The sequence below is a fragment of the Scyliorhinus torazame genome, chromosome 13, assembly GCF_047496885.1.
Source record: "Scyliorhinus torazame isolate Kashiwa2021f chromosome 13, sScyTor2.1, whole genome shotgun sequence".
In the NCBI taxonomy this organism is placed as follows: domain Eukaryota; kingdom Metazoa; phylum Chordata; class Chondrichthyes; order Carcharhiniformes; family Scyliorhinidae; genus Scyliorhinus; species Scyliorhinus torazame.
In genome coordinates this window covers 102,676,727-102,694,103 of record NC_092719.1, presented here as the reverse complement: position 1 = coordinate 102,694,103, position 17,377 = coordinate 102,676,727, and the positions used below count along the sequence as shown (strand labels likewise).

The following is a 17,377-nucleotide window of genomic DNA, read 5'->3' as shown; positions in this document are numbered from 1 at the left end:
CTGCTGATCAGGGCTGCTTATGTCACGGGCATGAACTCAAACTATATCCGCCAGCGATTACTAGAAGGGGGGGCACTCGGCCTCCCAGAGACAGTGCAACTCTCCAACTCGCTGGAGGTGGCCTCCCAGAACATGGGGGCCTACACCTCTGACCGCGCGGCACCCTCGTGGGCGCAGCCATCAACCGATCCAGGTGCGACGCAAGCCTGCGGCCCACCAACGCCGGAGGCCCAAGGTGCTACTTTTGCGGCCAGAGTAATCACCCCAGACAACGCTGCCCGGCATGGAACGCAACTTGCAACGGGTGTGGGAGGAAGGGCCACTTTACAAAAGCCTGCCACGCCCGATCTCCCCCTAAAACCTCTAGGCACAGCAGCGCTGCCTGCTGCCTGTCAGGGCCGCCTCCAGCTGCCGCGCCACCCGCCATGTGCGACCCGTGGGTGCCGCCATCTTTAATTTTGGCCACCACGTGCGACCCATGGGGGCCGCCATCTTTAATGCATCCTCCAACCACCACGCGTGCCCATGGGGGCCGCCATCTTGGTCGCCATCGCCGATGCCACCCGCCACACGCGACTCATGGGGGCGCCATTTTGGGACCACCCGCAGCCTCCTGGGAGCCCAGCTCACCCGACCGTACGCTGGCCGCCGCTACCTCCGACCGGCCTACCAACCGCCTTCCGAAGCTCGCCTCCATCACGCACGACCAGTCCCGGCCGCACCACCTCGCGAAGTCTACGATGACCGTCCGGATCAACGGGCACGAGGCGGCCTGCCTTTTTGACTCAGGGAGCACAGACAGCTTCATACACCCAGATACAGTAAGGCACTGCTCCCTCCCACTCCTACCCACGACCCAGAAAATCTCCCTGGCTGCCGGATCCCACGCAGTAGAAATCCGGTGGTACTGTGTCGCGACCCTTACTGTAGGCTAACTTCAAACTCTACGTCCTACCCCATCTCTGCGCTGCCCTATTGCTGGGGCTCGACTTCCAGTGCCACCTCCAGAGCCTTACTTTAAAGTTCGGCGGACCCCTGCTCCCCCTCACCGTTTGTAGCCTCGCGACCCTTAAGGTTGCTCCACCCTCCCTCTTCGCAAATCTCACCCTTGACTGTAAGCCAGTCGCTACCAGAAGCAGGCATTACAGTGCCCTGGACAGGGCCTTTATCAGCTCGGAGGTCCAGCGACTCCTGCGAGAGGGGATCATTGAGGCTAGGAACAGCCCCTGGAGAGCCCAAGTGGTGGTCGTCAAGACTGGGGAGAAGCACCGGATGGTCATCAATTACAGCCAGACCATCAACCGGTACGTGATGCCGGAGGAGGTGGTGGAAGCAGGGAATAGAGGGATACGGACCCAGAAAGCGTAGAAGATTTTAGTTTAGACGGGCAGCATGGTCGGCACGGGCTTGGAGGGCCGAAGAGTCTGTTCCTGTGCTGTACTTTTCTTTGTTCTTTGTTTGGTACACGCAGATTGATGCGTACCCCCTTCCCCGCATATCTGACATGGTCAATCAGATTGCGCAGTATCGAGTCTTCTCCACGGTTGACTTGAAGTCCGCGTACCACCAGCTCCCTATCCGCCCGGAGGACCGCCAATACACTGCCTTCGAGGCAGATGGCCGCCTCTACCACTTCCTCAGGGTCACCTACGGCGTCACCAATGGGGTCTCAGTCTTCCAAAGAGAAATGAACCAAATGGTTGACCAGTACGGGCTGCGGGCCACGTTCCCGTACTTAGACAATGTCACCATCTGTGGCCATGACCAGCAGGACCATGACGAGAACCTCGGGCACTTCCTCCACACCGCTAAACTCCTGAACTTCACCTATAATAGAGAAAAATGCGTCTTCCGCACAACCCGCCTTGCCATCCTCGGCTACGTCGTGGAACATGGAGTTCTAGGACCTGACCCCTCCCTCAATCTCTCCCTCAATGCCAGCAAAACTAAAGAGCTGGTAATTGACTTCAGTAAGCAAAGTACTGTACACACCCCTGTCAGCATCAACGGGGCCGAGGTGGAGATGGTTAGCAGTTTCAAATTCCTAGGGGTGCAAATCTTCCCCTCCCCCACTGCCCCAAGGCCCTGAAGATATGCCTGGGGTTCTTCTCGTACTCCGCCCAGTGGGTCCCCAACTATGCGGACAAGGCCCGTCCACTGATCAAATCCACCAATTTTCCCCTGACGGCTGAGGCCCGACTGGCCTTCAATCGCATCAAGGCAGATATTGCCAAAGCCGCTATGCACATTGTGGACGTGTCCAACCCATTCCAAGTGGAGAGCGATGCGTTGGACTTTGCTCTGGCCGCTACACTCAACCAGGCGGGCAGGCCCATGGCTTTCTTCTCCCGTACCCTCCATGCCTCAGAAATTCGACATTCCTCTGTTGAAAAGGAAGTTCAAGCCATCGTAGAAGTTGTGCGACATTGGAGGCATTACCTGGCCAGCAGGCGATTCACTCTCCTCACTGACCAACGATCGGTTGCCTTCATGTTCAATAACACACAGCGGGGCAAGATTAAGAATGACAAGATTCTGAGGTGGAGGAGCGAGCTCTCCACATACAGCTATGATATCTTGTATCGACCCGGGAAGCTCAATGAGCCCCCAGATGCCCTATCCCGTGGTACATATGCCAGCGCACAGGTTGACCAACTCCGGGCCCTCCACAACGACCTTTGTCACCCGGGGGTCACCCGTTTTTTTCACTTCATCAAGGCTCGCAACCTGCCATAATCCATCGAGGAGTTCAGGACCGTGACCAGGGACTGCCAGGTCTGCGCGGAGTGTAAACCGCCCTTCCATCGGCCAAACATGCACACCTGGTAAAGGCCTCTCGCCCCTTTGAGCGCCTCAGCATCGAGTTCAAAGGGCCCCTCCCCTCCACTGACCATAACGTGTACTTCCTCAACATCGTTGACGAGTATTCAAGATTCCCTTTTGCCATCCCGTGCCCTGACATGACCTCTGCCTCCGTCATCAAGGCCCTGCATGGTCTTTTCACCCTGTTCGGGTTCCCCGCCTACATCCACAGTGATCGGGGATCCTTCTTCATGAGCGACGAGTTGCGTGAGTTCCTGCTCAACAAGGGCATCGCCTCCAGAAGAACGACCAGCTATAATCCCCTTGGAAACGGACAGGTGGAGAGGGAGAACACGACGGTCTGGAAGGCCGTCCTCCTGGTCCTACGGTCTAGTCTCCCGTCCAGTCTCTCCCTCCCAGTCTCCCGTCGGCAGGAGGTCCTCTCCGACACGCTCCACTCCATCCGGTCGCTCCTGTGTACTGCCACAAACGAGACTCCTCATGACCGTATGTTTGCTTTCCCAAGGAAATCCAGCTCCGGGGTCTCGCTCCCGTCCTGGCTGGCAGTCCCAGGGCCCGTCCTCCTCCGGAAGCATACGAGGAGCCATAAAACCGACTCTCTCGTCGAGAAGGTCCTGCTCCTCCATGCAAATCCACAATATGCCTACGTGGCACATCAGGACGGGCGACAGGACACGGTCTCCCTTCGGGATTTGGCACCTGCAGGTTCCCCAGCAACCACCACCACCACCCCCGACCCTACACCGTCTTCCCCCGCCCCTGCCCACCTACCTCACGAACTAGCACCAGCAGGCCCACAGGCGACAATCACCACCACCTCCGCCCATACACCTGTTATAACCTGCCTGCTTACCATTGTCTGGGGACTAATGACAATCCCACAATCCTGCGGGAGTATGAGCTTCCCCAATGAGGGGGGCGGAGAAATCATAGATTATCATAGAATTTACAGTGCAGAAGGAGGCCACCCGGCCCATTGAGTCTGCACCGGCTTTTGGAAAGAGCACCCTACCCAAGGTCAACACCTCCACCCTATCCCCACAACCCAGCAACCCCACCCAACACTAAGGGCAATTTTGGACACTGAGGGCAATTTATCACGGCCAATCCACCTAACCTGCACATCTTTGGACTGTGGGAGGAAACCGGAGCACCCGGAGGAAACCCACGCACACACGGGGAGGACATGCAGCCTCCGCACAGACAGTGACCCAAGCCGGAATCGAACCTGGGACCCTGGAGCTGTGAAGCAATTGCAGACTCCCTGTATAAATAAAGCTGGCCCGTTTGGAACCAGCAGGAATGTGTGAGCAACAAACAAAGTTGCTGCTGCTGTTGTATATATATGTTATTGTAAATAAATGTTATTTCTTTGTATCCTTAAAACTCGTGCTGGATTCTTTGTGGCCCTCACAAAACTGGCGACGAGGGTTAAAGTGAATAGCTGTCTACACTGCTGAAGCCACCTCCTTGGATTTTTGTTGGATACAGGTTGGAAGTTGTTTTCTATTACATCATGCCTCTGTACGGACATTTGGATGTTTTTGATGCTGCGCTGGAAAGCTGGAACCAGTACGCACAACGGATGCGTTACTATTTCCGGGCAAACAATATTACCGCAAACGAGCGCCAGGTGGTCATATTGCTCACCGGCTGCGGCCCGCATACGTTTGGGGTGATTTGGAGCCTTGCGTACCCAGCTGCGCCGGACACCAAAACGTTTGATGAACTTGTGAATTTAGTGGGGCAACATTTTAACCCAACCCCGTCCATGATAGTCCAACGTTACCGGTTTAATACCGCTGAGAGGACCTGTGGGAGTATGAGCTTCCCCAATGAGGGGGGCGGAGAAATCATAAGCAGACTCCCTGTATAAATAAAGCTGGCCAGTTTGGAACCAGCAGGAAGGAGTGAGCAGCAAGCGAAGTTGCTGCTGTTGTTGTATATATATGTTATTGTAAATAAATGTTATTTCTTTGTCTCCTTAAAACTTGTGCTGGATTCTTCGTGGCCCTCACAAACCCCCCCTTCACCGACTCAACATTTGGGTGAAGAAGAAGACAACACGCTCCCGGATGCGCAGGTCTCAACACCGGTGCCCACACCACAGCTGGGACTGAGGCGATCACGGCGGACGTTAAAGGCCCACGACAGACTTGACCTTTAAGACCACTTCACCCCCGCCGGACTCTTTTTTTAAACAGGGGGTGAATGCGGTAAACCACGGTATTGTATTGTATAGCATTGTGTTGTGTTGTACATGCCTGGGCTTGCCCAGGCTGGCTCCGCCTGTGGCTCCGCCTGTGGCTCCTCCCCTCGGGCTCATGTATAAAGGTGGCAAGTCTCCGCCTCCAACCCAGTTCGGGTCAGAGGCCAGGAGACTTGCTGTTTAGTGTATTAAAGCCTCAGTTACGTTCATCACTCATCATATGTTTATTGATGGCATATCAAAGGAGTTAGCTCCCAACGCTTTGGGCAGATCAGAAAAGTGCATATTAGAGTGAGACTAGCTGTCGCACTCTTATATGCAGATTTGCAAAATCGCGATTTTGCCCACAATGTGCAGAATTCAGATTACAACGTATCACAAGATCGCATTAGGCGTGGCGACCCGAGTACTTTCATGAAGAGGCGTCTCCTGGCATCTACCGACAGCAAAATACTGCCTTTCCAGTGCAATGGGCTGGTAGATCGCACCCATAGAGTAAAGCTCCCTCTACACTGTCCCAATCAAACACTCCCAGGAGAGGTACAGCACAAGGTTAGATACAGAGTAAAGCCCCCTCTCACTGGGATCAGGCCATAGGCTCATCTCCATATATACCTCGGATGCTAAGAAGACAAGAAACATGACCATTACTGGATGGGCATACAGATCTTAGTGAGGCTTTGTCATAATCAAATTCAATGTCTAGATTGAGGCTGAGTGATCTGGCCAGTTTTCTGCTTATTGTGCTTGGGCATTAAGGCAGCTTTTCACTGAGTATTGCTCTAAGGAGCCCTGTAGTAAAATGTGAATCTCAGTCGAAACTTAAAGGGAATTGGGGTAAGGATTTTCCACTGGCAGGAGTTATATCTAGCTCAAAGGAAGATAATTGTGTTTGTTGGAGGTCAATCATCTCAGCCCCGGGACTTCACTGCAAGAGATACTCAAAGAAAAGTCATGGGCACAGCCATCTACAACTGCTTCATCAATTACCTTCCCTTCGCCATAAAGTCAGCAGAAATAATTCTATCTGATAATTGCACAGTGTTCAGTACCACTCACAACTCTTCAGAAAATTAAGCAAGACCTGGACAACATCCAGGCTGGAGCTGATAAGCGGCAAGTAACATTCACGCCTCACAAGTGCCAGACAATGACCATCTGCAACAAGAGATTGTCTAACAGCCAGGCAATGAAGTAAGGAAAAATAAAATAACATCTTTTTTCACTTATTAGCTTTTATTTGCAGAGATACACATTACATATCAAGCACCTCTTTTAGCCTGTTCCATATGAGTAGCTTGAATGCAATTGACAGGATTAGACACAGAGTAAAGCTCCCTCTACATTGTCCCTATCAAACACACCCAGGACAGATACAGCACGGTTAGAAAAAATACCTCACTTCCAGACCCCCAAATTTTTTCACCATCTTACAAACCACAATTCAAGATTGTGATGAGCTACTATCCACTGTCCTGGATAAGTGCAGCTATAACAACACTCAAGAAGAGCGACACCAACCAGGAGAAAGCAGCCCATGCATGATCAGCACCTTATCCACCACCTGAAACATTCACTCCCTCCATCACTAATGCACAGTGTGTAATCATTTATAAGATGCACTGCAACTATTTGCCAAGGTATCAACAGCATCTTTCAAACCTGCGACCTCTGCCACTAGGTTTTATAGGCTCCCGCATCCATACAATGAGAGATTTGGGTGGACCCCCAAACCTACAAGATGTGGGTATCCCAGTAGACATCATTCCAGAATTCCAAGCCAGGGCAGGCTGGAGTGGAGTGCAAATCCTGGCAGAACAATCGAATCCAGGCAGGATTACTGCACTGAACCTAAGGTTTGTTCACTGAAATGAATGAGGAGATTCGATTTTAAAAGGCGCTGGATAGTAGGGAGCATGAAGGTAGGAATTTGTGGAAACTGATCTCATCCCAAGAAAAATAAGTCAAAGGGAATTTGCTTTGAGCTTCATCATCACTCAGCAATGAGCCAATGTTTACAATGTAGCTAGTCTGATTCTATCTGACAATCTGGGAGTATGTGGTTGTTGGAATGTGTCTTTGTTCAGGACCAGATTGCTGATAGCAAAGCCAATGTAGTATTTGGTGTCCCTGTGAAAATGTTTGTCATCTTTCCAGTACAAATACCCATTGATTACTCTGGAACAGGGATGATTTATTTTTATTCTTTCATGGGATGTGAACATTGCCAGCTGGCCAGCATTTGTTGCCCATCCTCAATTGCCCTTGAGAAGGCAATGGTGAACCACCTTTGTGAACCACTGCAGTTCATTTGGTGTAGATAAACCAATTAATTATATGTAAATCCTTGTGGACGGTGGACTTTGAGTTTAACAAGCACTGGATTTTAGTCAAAGATCCTGCATTACAAAGCTGTCTCAATGTCTGTGTGCAGCAGCTGCAGAACTGGTGAGAAGCATTACATTTTATAATATCCCCCTCCTAGACATCACCAATCAATCTGAAATCTATCAGCAGATGAGCTTGTCTGCATCCTCCCTCATCAGCAATTCTGCCATCCACAGCAGATGGACCTGAGGATTACTTCAGCTCAGCATCATCATACCATTGGCTGCACTTCAATTGCCAGTTAATTGAGGTGAAAGGTCAATGTTTCACAGTAAAGACATTTTCCCACTGTGAGCTTGAAGTTACTGCCTTCATTTCCCATAATCTTGGCGAGCAAAGGGGTCATTATCTCAAACAGACATTATCTCAACTGAGATAAACAAATTGGAGAGCTGCATAGAGGCCGAAGGTGTAGCCAAGCCAATACCACTCCAATAATTCGTAACGACTCCAGTGGGAGAGCGTACTGCCTAGATTACAAACACAGAATTCAGAAAGTATCATTTTTTTTCAAAGTATTTGTAAAATGTCTGTGTTTGGGGAATGTTTTTGTGAGTGTGTCAGATTTGAATGTGTGGGAATGTTTTTGGGAGTGGAATTTAGTGGCCTTTTCCATGGTGAGTTTGGTGACAGGGAGCATTTAATCAGAGGGGAAGGTGGGGACACTGTCACCTGTTCGACTTCACCCCAGTTCAGATCATTGCAGAAATGCCTGTGGATGGACTTCCTGTCCTGCTGTCAACTGAAGCCCTCAAATGTGTAGTTAATACTTATTTAAGGGTCTCATTCCAGCACTGCTGGTATAACTCAATGGCAGGCAGGTGTCTCACCATGTGGAGAACACAGATATCTGACACGCTCACAAGAGCACTACCGACGCACAGATATCTGATATGGACAGTCTTCCTTCAGATATCTTTGTGTGGTCTTTAAGTGCTGAGACCTTAGGAAGGTTGCTCGCAGGCTTTCGGGGAAAGGGGGTGATGGAATCCATTGTTCAAAGGTACTCAGTGCCTGTTTGAGGGACAGCAGCCAGGAAAGTGGGCTCTGCTGAGACTCCAACACTTGCTGTTGAACCCCTAAGACTGGGACCCTTACCCAAGGACTCTCATCCTGTTATCACTACCTGAGGCCTGAGATTCATCAAAAATATTAGGCCTTGGTTGGGTGTCGCACCAGCAGAAACAACAGCCACCCAGCTGGCGAAGAGGTTCAATAGATCTTGCAGCCTGTGATTCCCCAGCAGCTCTCGGTGAGCGGTATATCTGCCACTGGGGTCCTTGATCCCAGTTAAGTGTCTGAATGGTCCTAACTTTAGTGGGCCTTTCCCAAAAGAGACAATGTGGGGTATTTGCTGGCTCTTCAGGAAATGGATCGTCTCCTTCATTAATTATCCTTAAGTGAGTGTGTTAAGTATCGGTGTGTGGGGAGAGTCTGTGTGTGCATCAGATATCAATGTGTAGGGAGTTTCTGTGAGTGTGTCAGATATCAGTTTGTGAGGAGAGTTTGTGTGTGTCAGATATCAGTGAATATGGTGAGTTTGTGTGTGTCTCAGATTTCAGTGTGTGGTTCTGTGAGTGTGCTGGATATTGGTGAGTGGGGTGTCTTTCTAAGATATTGGTGAATGGAGAGAGTCTGTCTGTGTAAGATATCAGAGTGTGGGGAGAGTCTCTGTGAGTGTCAGATGTCAGTGTGTGGACTGTGTTTCTGTGAGTGTCAGATATCAGAGTGTGGTGAGTGTCAGATATTGGTGTGTGGGGAGTGTTTCTGTGTGACCATGAGTGTGACAGATATCGTGGGTGTGAAGTATTTCTGAATGTGTCAGATACCAGTGTGCAGGGTGTGTTTCTGTGAATGTGTCAGATATTCGTGAGTCAGGTCTGTGTGTCTGTGTGTGTGTGTGTGTGTGGAGAGTCTGTGTGTGTGTGATATCAGTGTGTGGAGAGTCTGAGTGTGGGGAATGTTTCTGTGAGTGTGTCAGATATTGGTGAGTGGGGAGAATCTGTGAGTGTTTCAGATATTGGTGAGTAGAGAGAGTCTATGTGAGTGTTTCAGATATTATGTGGAAAGTGCTTCAGTGAGTGTGTCAGATATTGATGAGTGGGGTTGTTTGCTGTGAGTGATACCTTTTGACCCAGAATGAGAATTTGTAATTATTTTTAAGAATGTTTGAAAATGACTTTAAAGATATCAATGATAAGGAGATCAATAGTAATTATCATTGACCTAGAAGCAAGCAGTACCACAAGAAGGAAATTATGATCAGATGCCATGTGGCTGGCAGAAACAAAGGAAAGTTGCAGACACAAAGGAGAACTACAAACAGAGGAGCTAGAGGGTGAAGGCACAAATGCGCACACAAATGGAAAGCAAACAGAAAGAGAACGAGAAACGTGCCAAGTTTTTTTGATGAGATTCTGATCCTACGATCTTGCGTGCAGAAACAAATCATTGTCAGGCAGAGGACAGATTTTGTGTTTGGTGAGAGAAGAGAAAATGTGCAAGCTGGCTAAAAAGATCTAATAGCTGGGAAACACTGCTGGGTGTCTTCCAAAAGTCACCAAAGCAAGAAGCAATGTCTTACTGTTTGGTCAATTGAAAAGGAACTTGGAAAGCTACACCATCATCACCCAAGGGAGAGATGGTTTGTAGAAGTGTGCCTTGCTGATGGTAGTCATGCCTGTGAAATTCAAAGGTGAAAGCTGTGTCAGATAGAACTCCTGACCTACCCTTTGTGAATAAAGAACAGTATATTGTGGAGCTGTGCAGTTATTTAGTGCCACATTTGTGCAGGGTGTGATCAGGGTGCTTGAGGTTGTGTAAGACGTAACTTTGTTGTATTGAATATTAAAGGTTAAAGTTACTTTTTTATTTGAAGTAATTTTTTGCCTGTTAATTCCAGTCTAAATTACACTGCTTCTGATTCATGTTAACATGAAAGGTACAAAACGTGAAGTCTTGTTGGCAATTTCTTCTTTTGGGGATCAATCGGTAAATTTGGTTATTTTGGTTTATGGTTCCCTCATTCGTGTCAATCTAGTTAATCCAATACCCCATTCTCGCTTACCTAATGTAATCCTGGTTAAGCAACCATTCCATTTTAAATATCAGCGCTCCTCTAATTCTGGTCTCTTGAGCATCCCAGAATTTAACTGCTTCACCATTGGTGGCCATGCCTAGGCCCTCAGCACTGGAATTCCCTCCCTGAATTCCTGCCTTTCTATTTCGCTTTACCCATTAAAAATGCTCCTTAAAACTTGCATCTCATCTGCTCAAAAAGCTTATGTGGGTCAATGTTGAATTTTGTTTGCTGACACTTTTCTGAAGTGTCTTAAAAAGTGCCATATTCGGGAGAGACTTGAAACATTAACTTTGTTTCTCTCTCCACAGATGCTGCTCACCTGCTCAGTTTATCCAGCACTCCCCGTTTTTATTTCATATCAATGTTGTTCAGAGTTGTGTGTATTTGCATCTCGTATTAGCAGTTGTAACTGGTGATATGCCTGTAAGTAATATCATAGATGGATTGTGTGTGACCTCCAACCAGTAAGTGGTGGTGCAGACACACCATGCGGTCTCAAGACCATGGCCATGTGATCAGGGACTCCAATATAAGTGGGGACACATCCGGCTATCGGCAGATGGCTGACATACAGACATACAGGTGAACAGTCGTGCTAGGTGTCGTTCCAGAGGAGTACAAAGAAACTCCATGATAACTTGCTCTGTAACAGATCGCTAGCTTACCACGTGTGATTCAATAAAGATCCTGGTTTGGCAAGTCGAGGTGTTTAGTAGATTCCTTTGCAAGACATAGAAGACCAATCACAACAGTAACATTTTCAAATCCATTCTTGGGATGTAGGTGTCACTGGCTATGCCAGCATTTGTTACCCATCCTGAACTGCCTTCGAGAAGGTGATGATGAGCACCTTCTTGAACTGCTGTAGTCTGTTTGGTATCCCCTGTTGGGAAATGTGAGTACTATTGTCTCACTTTGGCGGTTGTGGCTATTAGGACTGGATTTTTGAAGGCCGGTGACAGTGAGACCAGAGGCAAACTAGCCTGGAATTTCTTGTTGCTGCCCAACATGCTGGTTTGCCAGCAAAGTTCTAGCAATGAGCGGTTTTCCAAACAACGGGTAGCCAATAAAAGCAATTAAGAGACCTAGACTGGAAACCCTGTGGTAGCTGAAACAGAGCCAGAGAGAGGAGGTTGCCTCTCTGCAGCAGAACGGATGTATGGGGCGGGGAGGGTGATGCTTCAGTTGGCTTTCTAAACCATCCCCTACTTTTGCAACTTCTAAATGGCCACAGCTGTCCACACTATAGAAGGGGTTCTCCCTCCACAATGGAGGTCTGGTATCATGGATATTTTTACTTTTAATATTTTGAACATATTGCATGGGCACCGGAATCTAGAGGTGTCTGCTCTCTCTCCCTTAATGCACCATCAGGCAATTATATAAATGAAAGTTGTCGTTTTCTTGACTGGTTGCAATTGGTCATTGACCACTTGACTGTTTGCATTGAGACTTTGAGAACACAATTTGTCTGTGATTGTGTAAGGGGCAACAAAAGGAGTCCACATCGAGTTGCAGAGAAAAACATTACTTACTTTTATTTAACATGTTAACCATATACACAGCTCCAGTAATTCCCTACTGGGTCTTCTCTAGTCGGTACCTGACTGGCTGACTCTATGCAAAGGCACATGAACTGTGTTAAGGGTCCTCCTTATCGGGAGAGCTTGTATTTTGCAAGCTTCACGGGATAGCGGATCATAAAACCCATGTGGGTTATAACAGATTGGTTGATGAATGACCAGCTGGTTTGATATTGGTATATATTGTGGGCACTTGGTTTATGCTGTTACTTGACTGGCTGTAACAGTCTTTTCTCTTTTGCAGTTCAATGATGAAGCTATTCCTGTGGCCTGCTTCAAGCGGCTGGTTCAAGCCAATGTGCGGAACAAGAACGTTCTGAAAGATGCCGTCCAAGAGATGGTTGCCAAGGGAGTCACAGATTACAAATCAGGATTCAATTATGCCTTTGATCAGCTACTCAATGTAAGCACAATAAAACCTACCAACCATCCTGAAAGGATCAACTGTTATCTTTTTAACTCATTGATTTGATTACAGGAGGAAAGCATTGTGCTCCTTTAATCCTGAATTGCCAACTCATTAACGGCTGCTTTTAGCGTAGCTATCAGTATTTAGCAGATGACTTTTGGTGGTGGCCACGGAGTGGGTCGCTACGGCTCAAGGTGGGTTTTTTTGGTCCTTCCCCATCCGAAGCGCATGGTGTTTGATGGCAAAGGGTGCTTGAGTACCCAGGGAATGTAATGCACCTCTGGTGTATGGCACATCTGATGAGTGCCACGAGGAAGAGACGGCAACTGGAGTTGGAAGGTTTCTGTGGTGCGACACAGGAGATGATGGCAGAGATCAAGGGGATAGCATCGCTTGCCCAGTGATCTATGGAGTAGCTGGTGGAATTCCTCAATGGGAAATTTCAGCAACAGAGGAAGGAGGCCTCAAAGAATTTAGCCAAGGTGGTGGAGCCGCTTAGGGTGACAATCAAGTGAGTGGGGTAGAGGCAGGAGGCTCCAGGCCTGGTGATACAAAAGGTTGAGGAGTCAGTGGGGGAGCATGGGGATCAGCTGACCTCGCTGGAGGCAGAGATGGGGATGGTGTTGAGCAGCCAGAAAAGGCTGAGGGGGATGCTGAAGAAGCTCGAGAATCACTCCAGGAGGCAAAACTTGCAGACTGTGGGGCTGCCCAAAGGGATTGAAGGTGCGGAGGCCGGCAAGTATGAGGCGTGCATGTTGGAGGAGCTGATAGGAGAGGGGGCCTTCGGCCGGCCCCTAGTGGTGGATTGAGTGCACAGGCCGCTGGGGAGGGTGCCGCGTGCAGATAGTGGAGCTGCCGAGGGCAATGGCGGTGAGCTGTATGGGTTCTTGGATAAGGAGAAGATCTTAACTGGGAGGGGAGTGAACTGCAGATTTACCAGGACCTTGGTGCGGAGTTGCAAGAAGGGGGTGAAGTTTGGAGTTTTGTGCCCTCTCGCTTGTGGGTGACACACTAAAAATAAGAGTTTTATTTTGACTCGCCAGAGTAGGCGGTGAACTTTATCAGGGACCATGGACTGGGGGGAATGTGAGGACATTGAACTTTGGAGTGGAGTTTTTTGTGGGGCACATTGGGCGGGTGGATTGGGGTAGGTTACGTCACGGAGCAGTGATGGTGAGTGTGCCTTTTGTTTCTCTTTGATGTTGTTTGGAGGGCCGGATTGGGGAAGTGAGGGTTAGTAAAGGCCTCGGCCTAGCTGGGTGGGCTGGTTAACGGTAGTGAAATGGGGGGTTGTCAGGAGGAAGGTGCGGGGGAGGGGCAAATGGGCTGGTTCTTTGTTTGGGTGCGGGAGAGGGAGGTGGGAGAGTTGCTGACGAGTGTAGTTGGTGTGGCGCAGTTGGGAAAGGAGAGAGAGCGGCGCACATCTTGGGGTGGGCTTGGAAGAGTGCGTGACATGGACTGGTGAGCTGGCTGAAGAAGGTTTATGGCTAATTGGGACGGGGGGGGGAGCCCCCACGAAAAGGCTGGTTACTTGGAACATGCGAGGGTTGAAGGGCCGGTTAAGTGGTTGCGTGTTATTGCGCACTTGACGAGTTTGAAGGCCAATGTTGTCTTTTTTCAGGAGACACACCTGAAGTTGGGAGATCAGACAAAGCTGAGGAAGGGATGGGTGGGCATACCACTCGGAGTTGAACATGAAGACGAGGCGGGTGGTGGTGCTGGTCAATAAGAAAGTGGCTTTTGAGTTCGGTAGCATTATAACCGATCGGGAGCAGATATGCGATGGTTTGTGGGAAGCTGGAGGGGATGCCGGTAGCCCTGGTGAATGTTTCTGCCCCAAATTGGGGCAACTGGACTTTATGAGGCGGGTTAGGGAAGATGCCAGATCTGGACATGCGCTGGCTGATAATGGGTGATTTTAACACGGTTCTGGATCCGAGGATGGACTGATCGAGTCCTAAGGCGTCGGCGGTGGCTAAGGCGTCGTCGAGAAGAGGGTGCAGGGATTTGGGGTCCCGATCGGGCTGAGGGAGTTGATGAACAGCATTGGTTCGATACAGGCAGGGAAGGCCCGGGAAATTAAGAGAGCAAAAGGGGATATGAAAGGATACTGGCAGTTAAAATACAAGTACATTAAGGGTAAAAGGATAGCTTGAGAAATAATAGGGCCCAAGCAGTAGTAATTTGTGTGTGGAGCCGGAGGATGAAAATAGGATTCGAAATGAATACTTTGTGTCAGTGTTCACTTGTGAGTGGGACAGTGTGGGTATAGAATCAGGGAGAAGGACTGTAATAAAATTAAAGAGATTAACATAGACAGAGAGGAGGTTCTGAGTGGCCTGGCAAACTCAGAGGTAGGCAAATATCCAGGGCCAGATGAAATGTTTCCCAGGCTCCTGAGTGAGGCAAGGGAGGAAATAGCAAGGGTGCTGGCAATAATTTTAATTCCTCTATGGCCACAGGAGAGGTGCTGGAGGATTGGAGGATCGCCAATGTGGTGCTATTTTCAAGAAGGGAGGAAAGGATAAACCAGGAAACTACAGTCTAACCTCAGTGGTGGGGAAAGTATTGGAAGCAATTCTGAGAGTCAGAATTAATCTACATTTGGAGAGGCAGGAATTAATCAAAAACAATTAGCGTGGTTTTTTTTGCCTGATAAATTTTATTGAGTTTTTCAAAGAGGTGACCAGGTGTGTCGATGAGATAAATGCATTTGACGTAGTCCACTTTGACTTCAACAAGCCTTTCGATAAGGTCCCACATAGGAGACTGATAGCAAAGGTAAGAGCCCATTGGATCCAAGGAAATTTGGCAAATTGGATCCAAAATTGTGGCAGGAAGCAGAGGGTGATGGTCGAGGGGTGTCTGGAAGCCTGCATCCAGTGGGGTCCCGCAGGGATAGTGTTGGGGTCCTTGCAGTTGATGGTTTATATAAATGATTTAGATATAAATGTAGGAGGGTTGATCAGTAAATTTGCGGATTATGCAAAAATTGATGGGATGGTAAACAGCGAGGACGATAGCCTTTGATGAGAGGAGCATATAGATGTGCTGATCAGTGGCAAATGGAATTCAATTCAGATAAGTGGGAGGTGATGCACTTGGGAGGATAAACAAGGCAAGGGAACGCATGATAAATGGCAGGACCCTGGGATGCACTGAGGATCAGAGGGATTTTGGTGTGCATGTTCACCAGTCCCTTAAGGTAGCAGAGCAGCTGGATACAATGGTTAAGAAGGCATATGGTATCCTTGTCTTATTAGCCAAGGCATAGAGTTTAAGAGCAGGGAGGTTATGCTGGAATTGCATAAAACATTGGTTAGGCCACAGCTGGAGTACTGTGTGCAATTTTAGAATCCACATTACAGGACGGATGTGATGGCACTGGAAAGGGTGCAGAGGAGATTTAATCGAGGAGGCGTCAATGACATAATCGAGGAGGTGTCAATGCTCTGATCTAGGATGCCTCCATGTATTTTCAGATTTGTCCTTCTGGCAGAAGAAGGTATTTGCTAGACTGAGGCCATGCTGAGGACACTTTGTCAGTAAGAGCACAGCATTTGCTTCTACCACCATGTTTCTCCCAGCCGTTCCATTGCAGACATTGGACTCACGACAAAACTTGGCATTAAAGTCCAGAAGGATGATCTTTTCTTCTCTTGAGATAGCAGTGACAACTTCATGGTCAGAATCAAACTTCTCTTTAACATCTTCAACTGAATAAAAGTTTGGGACATTAGTGCCGATGACAGTGGCATATTAGTAATGGCTGATCTGTGGGTGAAGTATCATGAGTCTTTTATTTATACAATTGGGCAGTCTGGCAGTGCATTCAAGATCCTATTCTGGATGGCAAAACCATCTCCATGGGCATGAGGGTCATTTTCAGCCTTTCCTTTCCAGTACAAGGTGTATCTTTCCTTCAGCTGTCCCATCCCAGGAAGGCAGAACTCGCTGAAGGCGGTGATATCAGTCTTTTTTAAAATTCATTTATGCCAACATTTATTGCCCATCCCGAGTTGCCCTTTAGAGGGTGGTGATGAGCTTCCTTCTTAAACTGTTGCAGTCCCTAATGTGGAGGACATGCACAGTCCTGTTAGGAAAAGAGTTCCAGGATTTTGATCCAGTGACAGTGAAGGAACAGTGATATATTTCCAAGTCAGGTGAGGAACTTCAGATGGTGGTATTTCCAGGTATCTGCTGTCCTTCTCCTTCTGGGGAAAGAGGTCTTGGGTTTGGAAGGTGCTGCCCAAGGAGCCTTTATGAGTTGCTGCAGTGCATCATGTAGATGGTACACACAGCTGTCACCTGATTCTGTGGTGAAGGGAGTGAATGTTTATGGATGGGTGCCTCTCAAACGGACTGCTTTGTCCTTAATGGTGTTGTGTTTCTTGACTGTCGTTGGAGATGCACTCAAGATCCAAGCAAGGGGAGAATTCGGAGTCTTGATACCAGGGAATGAATAGAGCTATTAGCTGAATGTCAGTGGTAGGAAAGATAATGGGATATGGGAGAATAAAGATAAATGGAAGATGTAATAGAAAACCATCTAGAAACTGAGAATATAGTCAACATGGTTTTCAGAAGGGAAGGTCGTGTATTATCAATCTTATTGAATTCTTTGAAAAAGAAACTGAAAGAATAGACAAGTAATGCAATAGATGAATAAAATTGGATTTTCAAAAGGTTTCAACAAGGTGCTGCAAGGTAGACTGATGATTAAGGTCAGAGTATATGGAGTCGGGGACAAACAAATGAATGGATAGCAAGCTGGTTACAAAACTGAAAATAAGAAGAGGTAATTACTTAGATTACCAAAAGAATGAAACTTTGCTCCACAAGGATCGTGCTGTACCTGTTATGTGAGTGTTTGATGCGACACT

General features: G+C 48.3%; 1 protein-coding gene across 4 annotated transcripts in view; it reads left to right on the top strand.

Annotated features, from left to right (window-relative positions):
* The window catches only part of cacna2d2a (calcium channel, voltage-dependent, alpha 2/delta subunit 2a), a 1,719,882-nt gene that overhangs the window by 1,241,215 nt on the left and 461,290 nt on the right, over positions 1 to 17,377 (top strand). For all 4 annotated transcript variants that reach the window (XM_072472012.1, XM_072472009.1, XM_072472008.1 and 1 more), the window contains one exon: positions 12,330 to 12,488. In XM_072472012.1, coding sequence (XP_072328113.1) covers positions 12,330 to 12,488 — 159 coding nt within the window. The remainder of the gene's footprint in view (positions 1 to 12,329; positions 12,489 to 17,377) is intronic.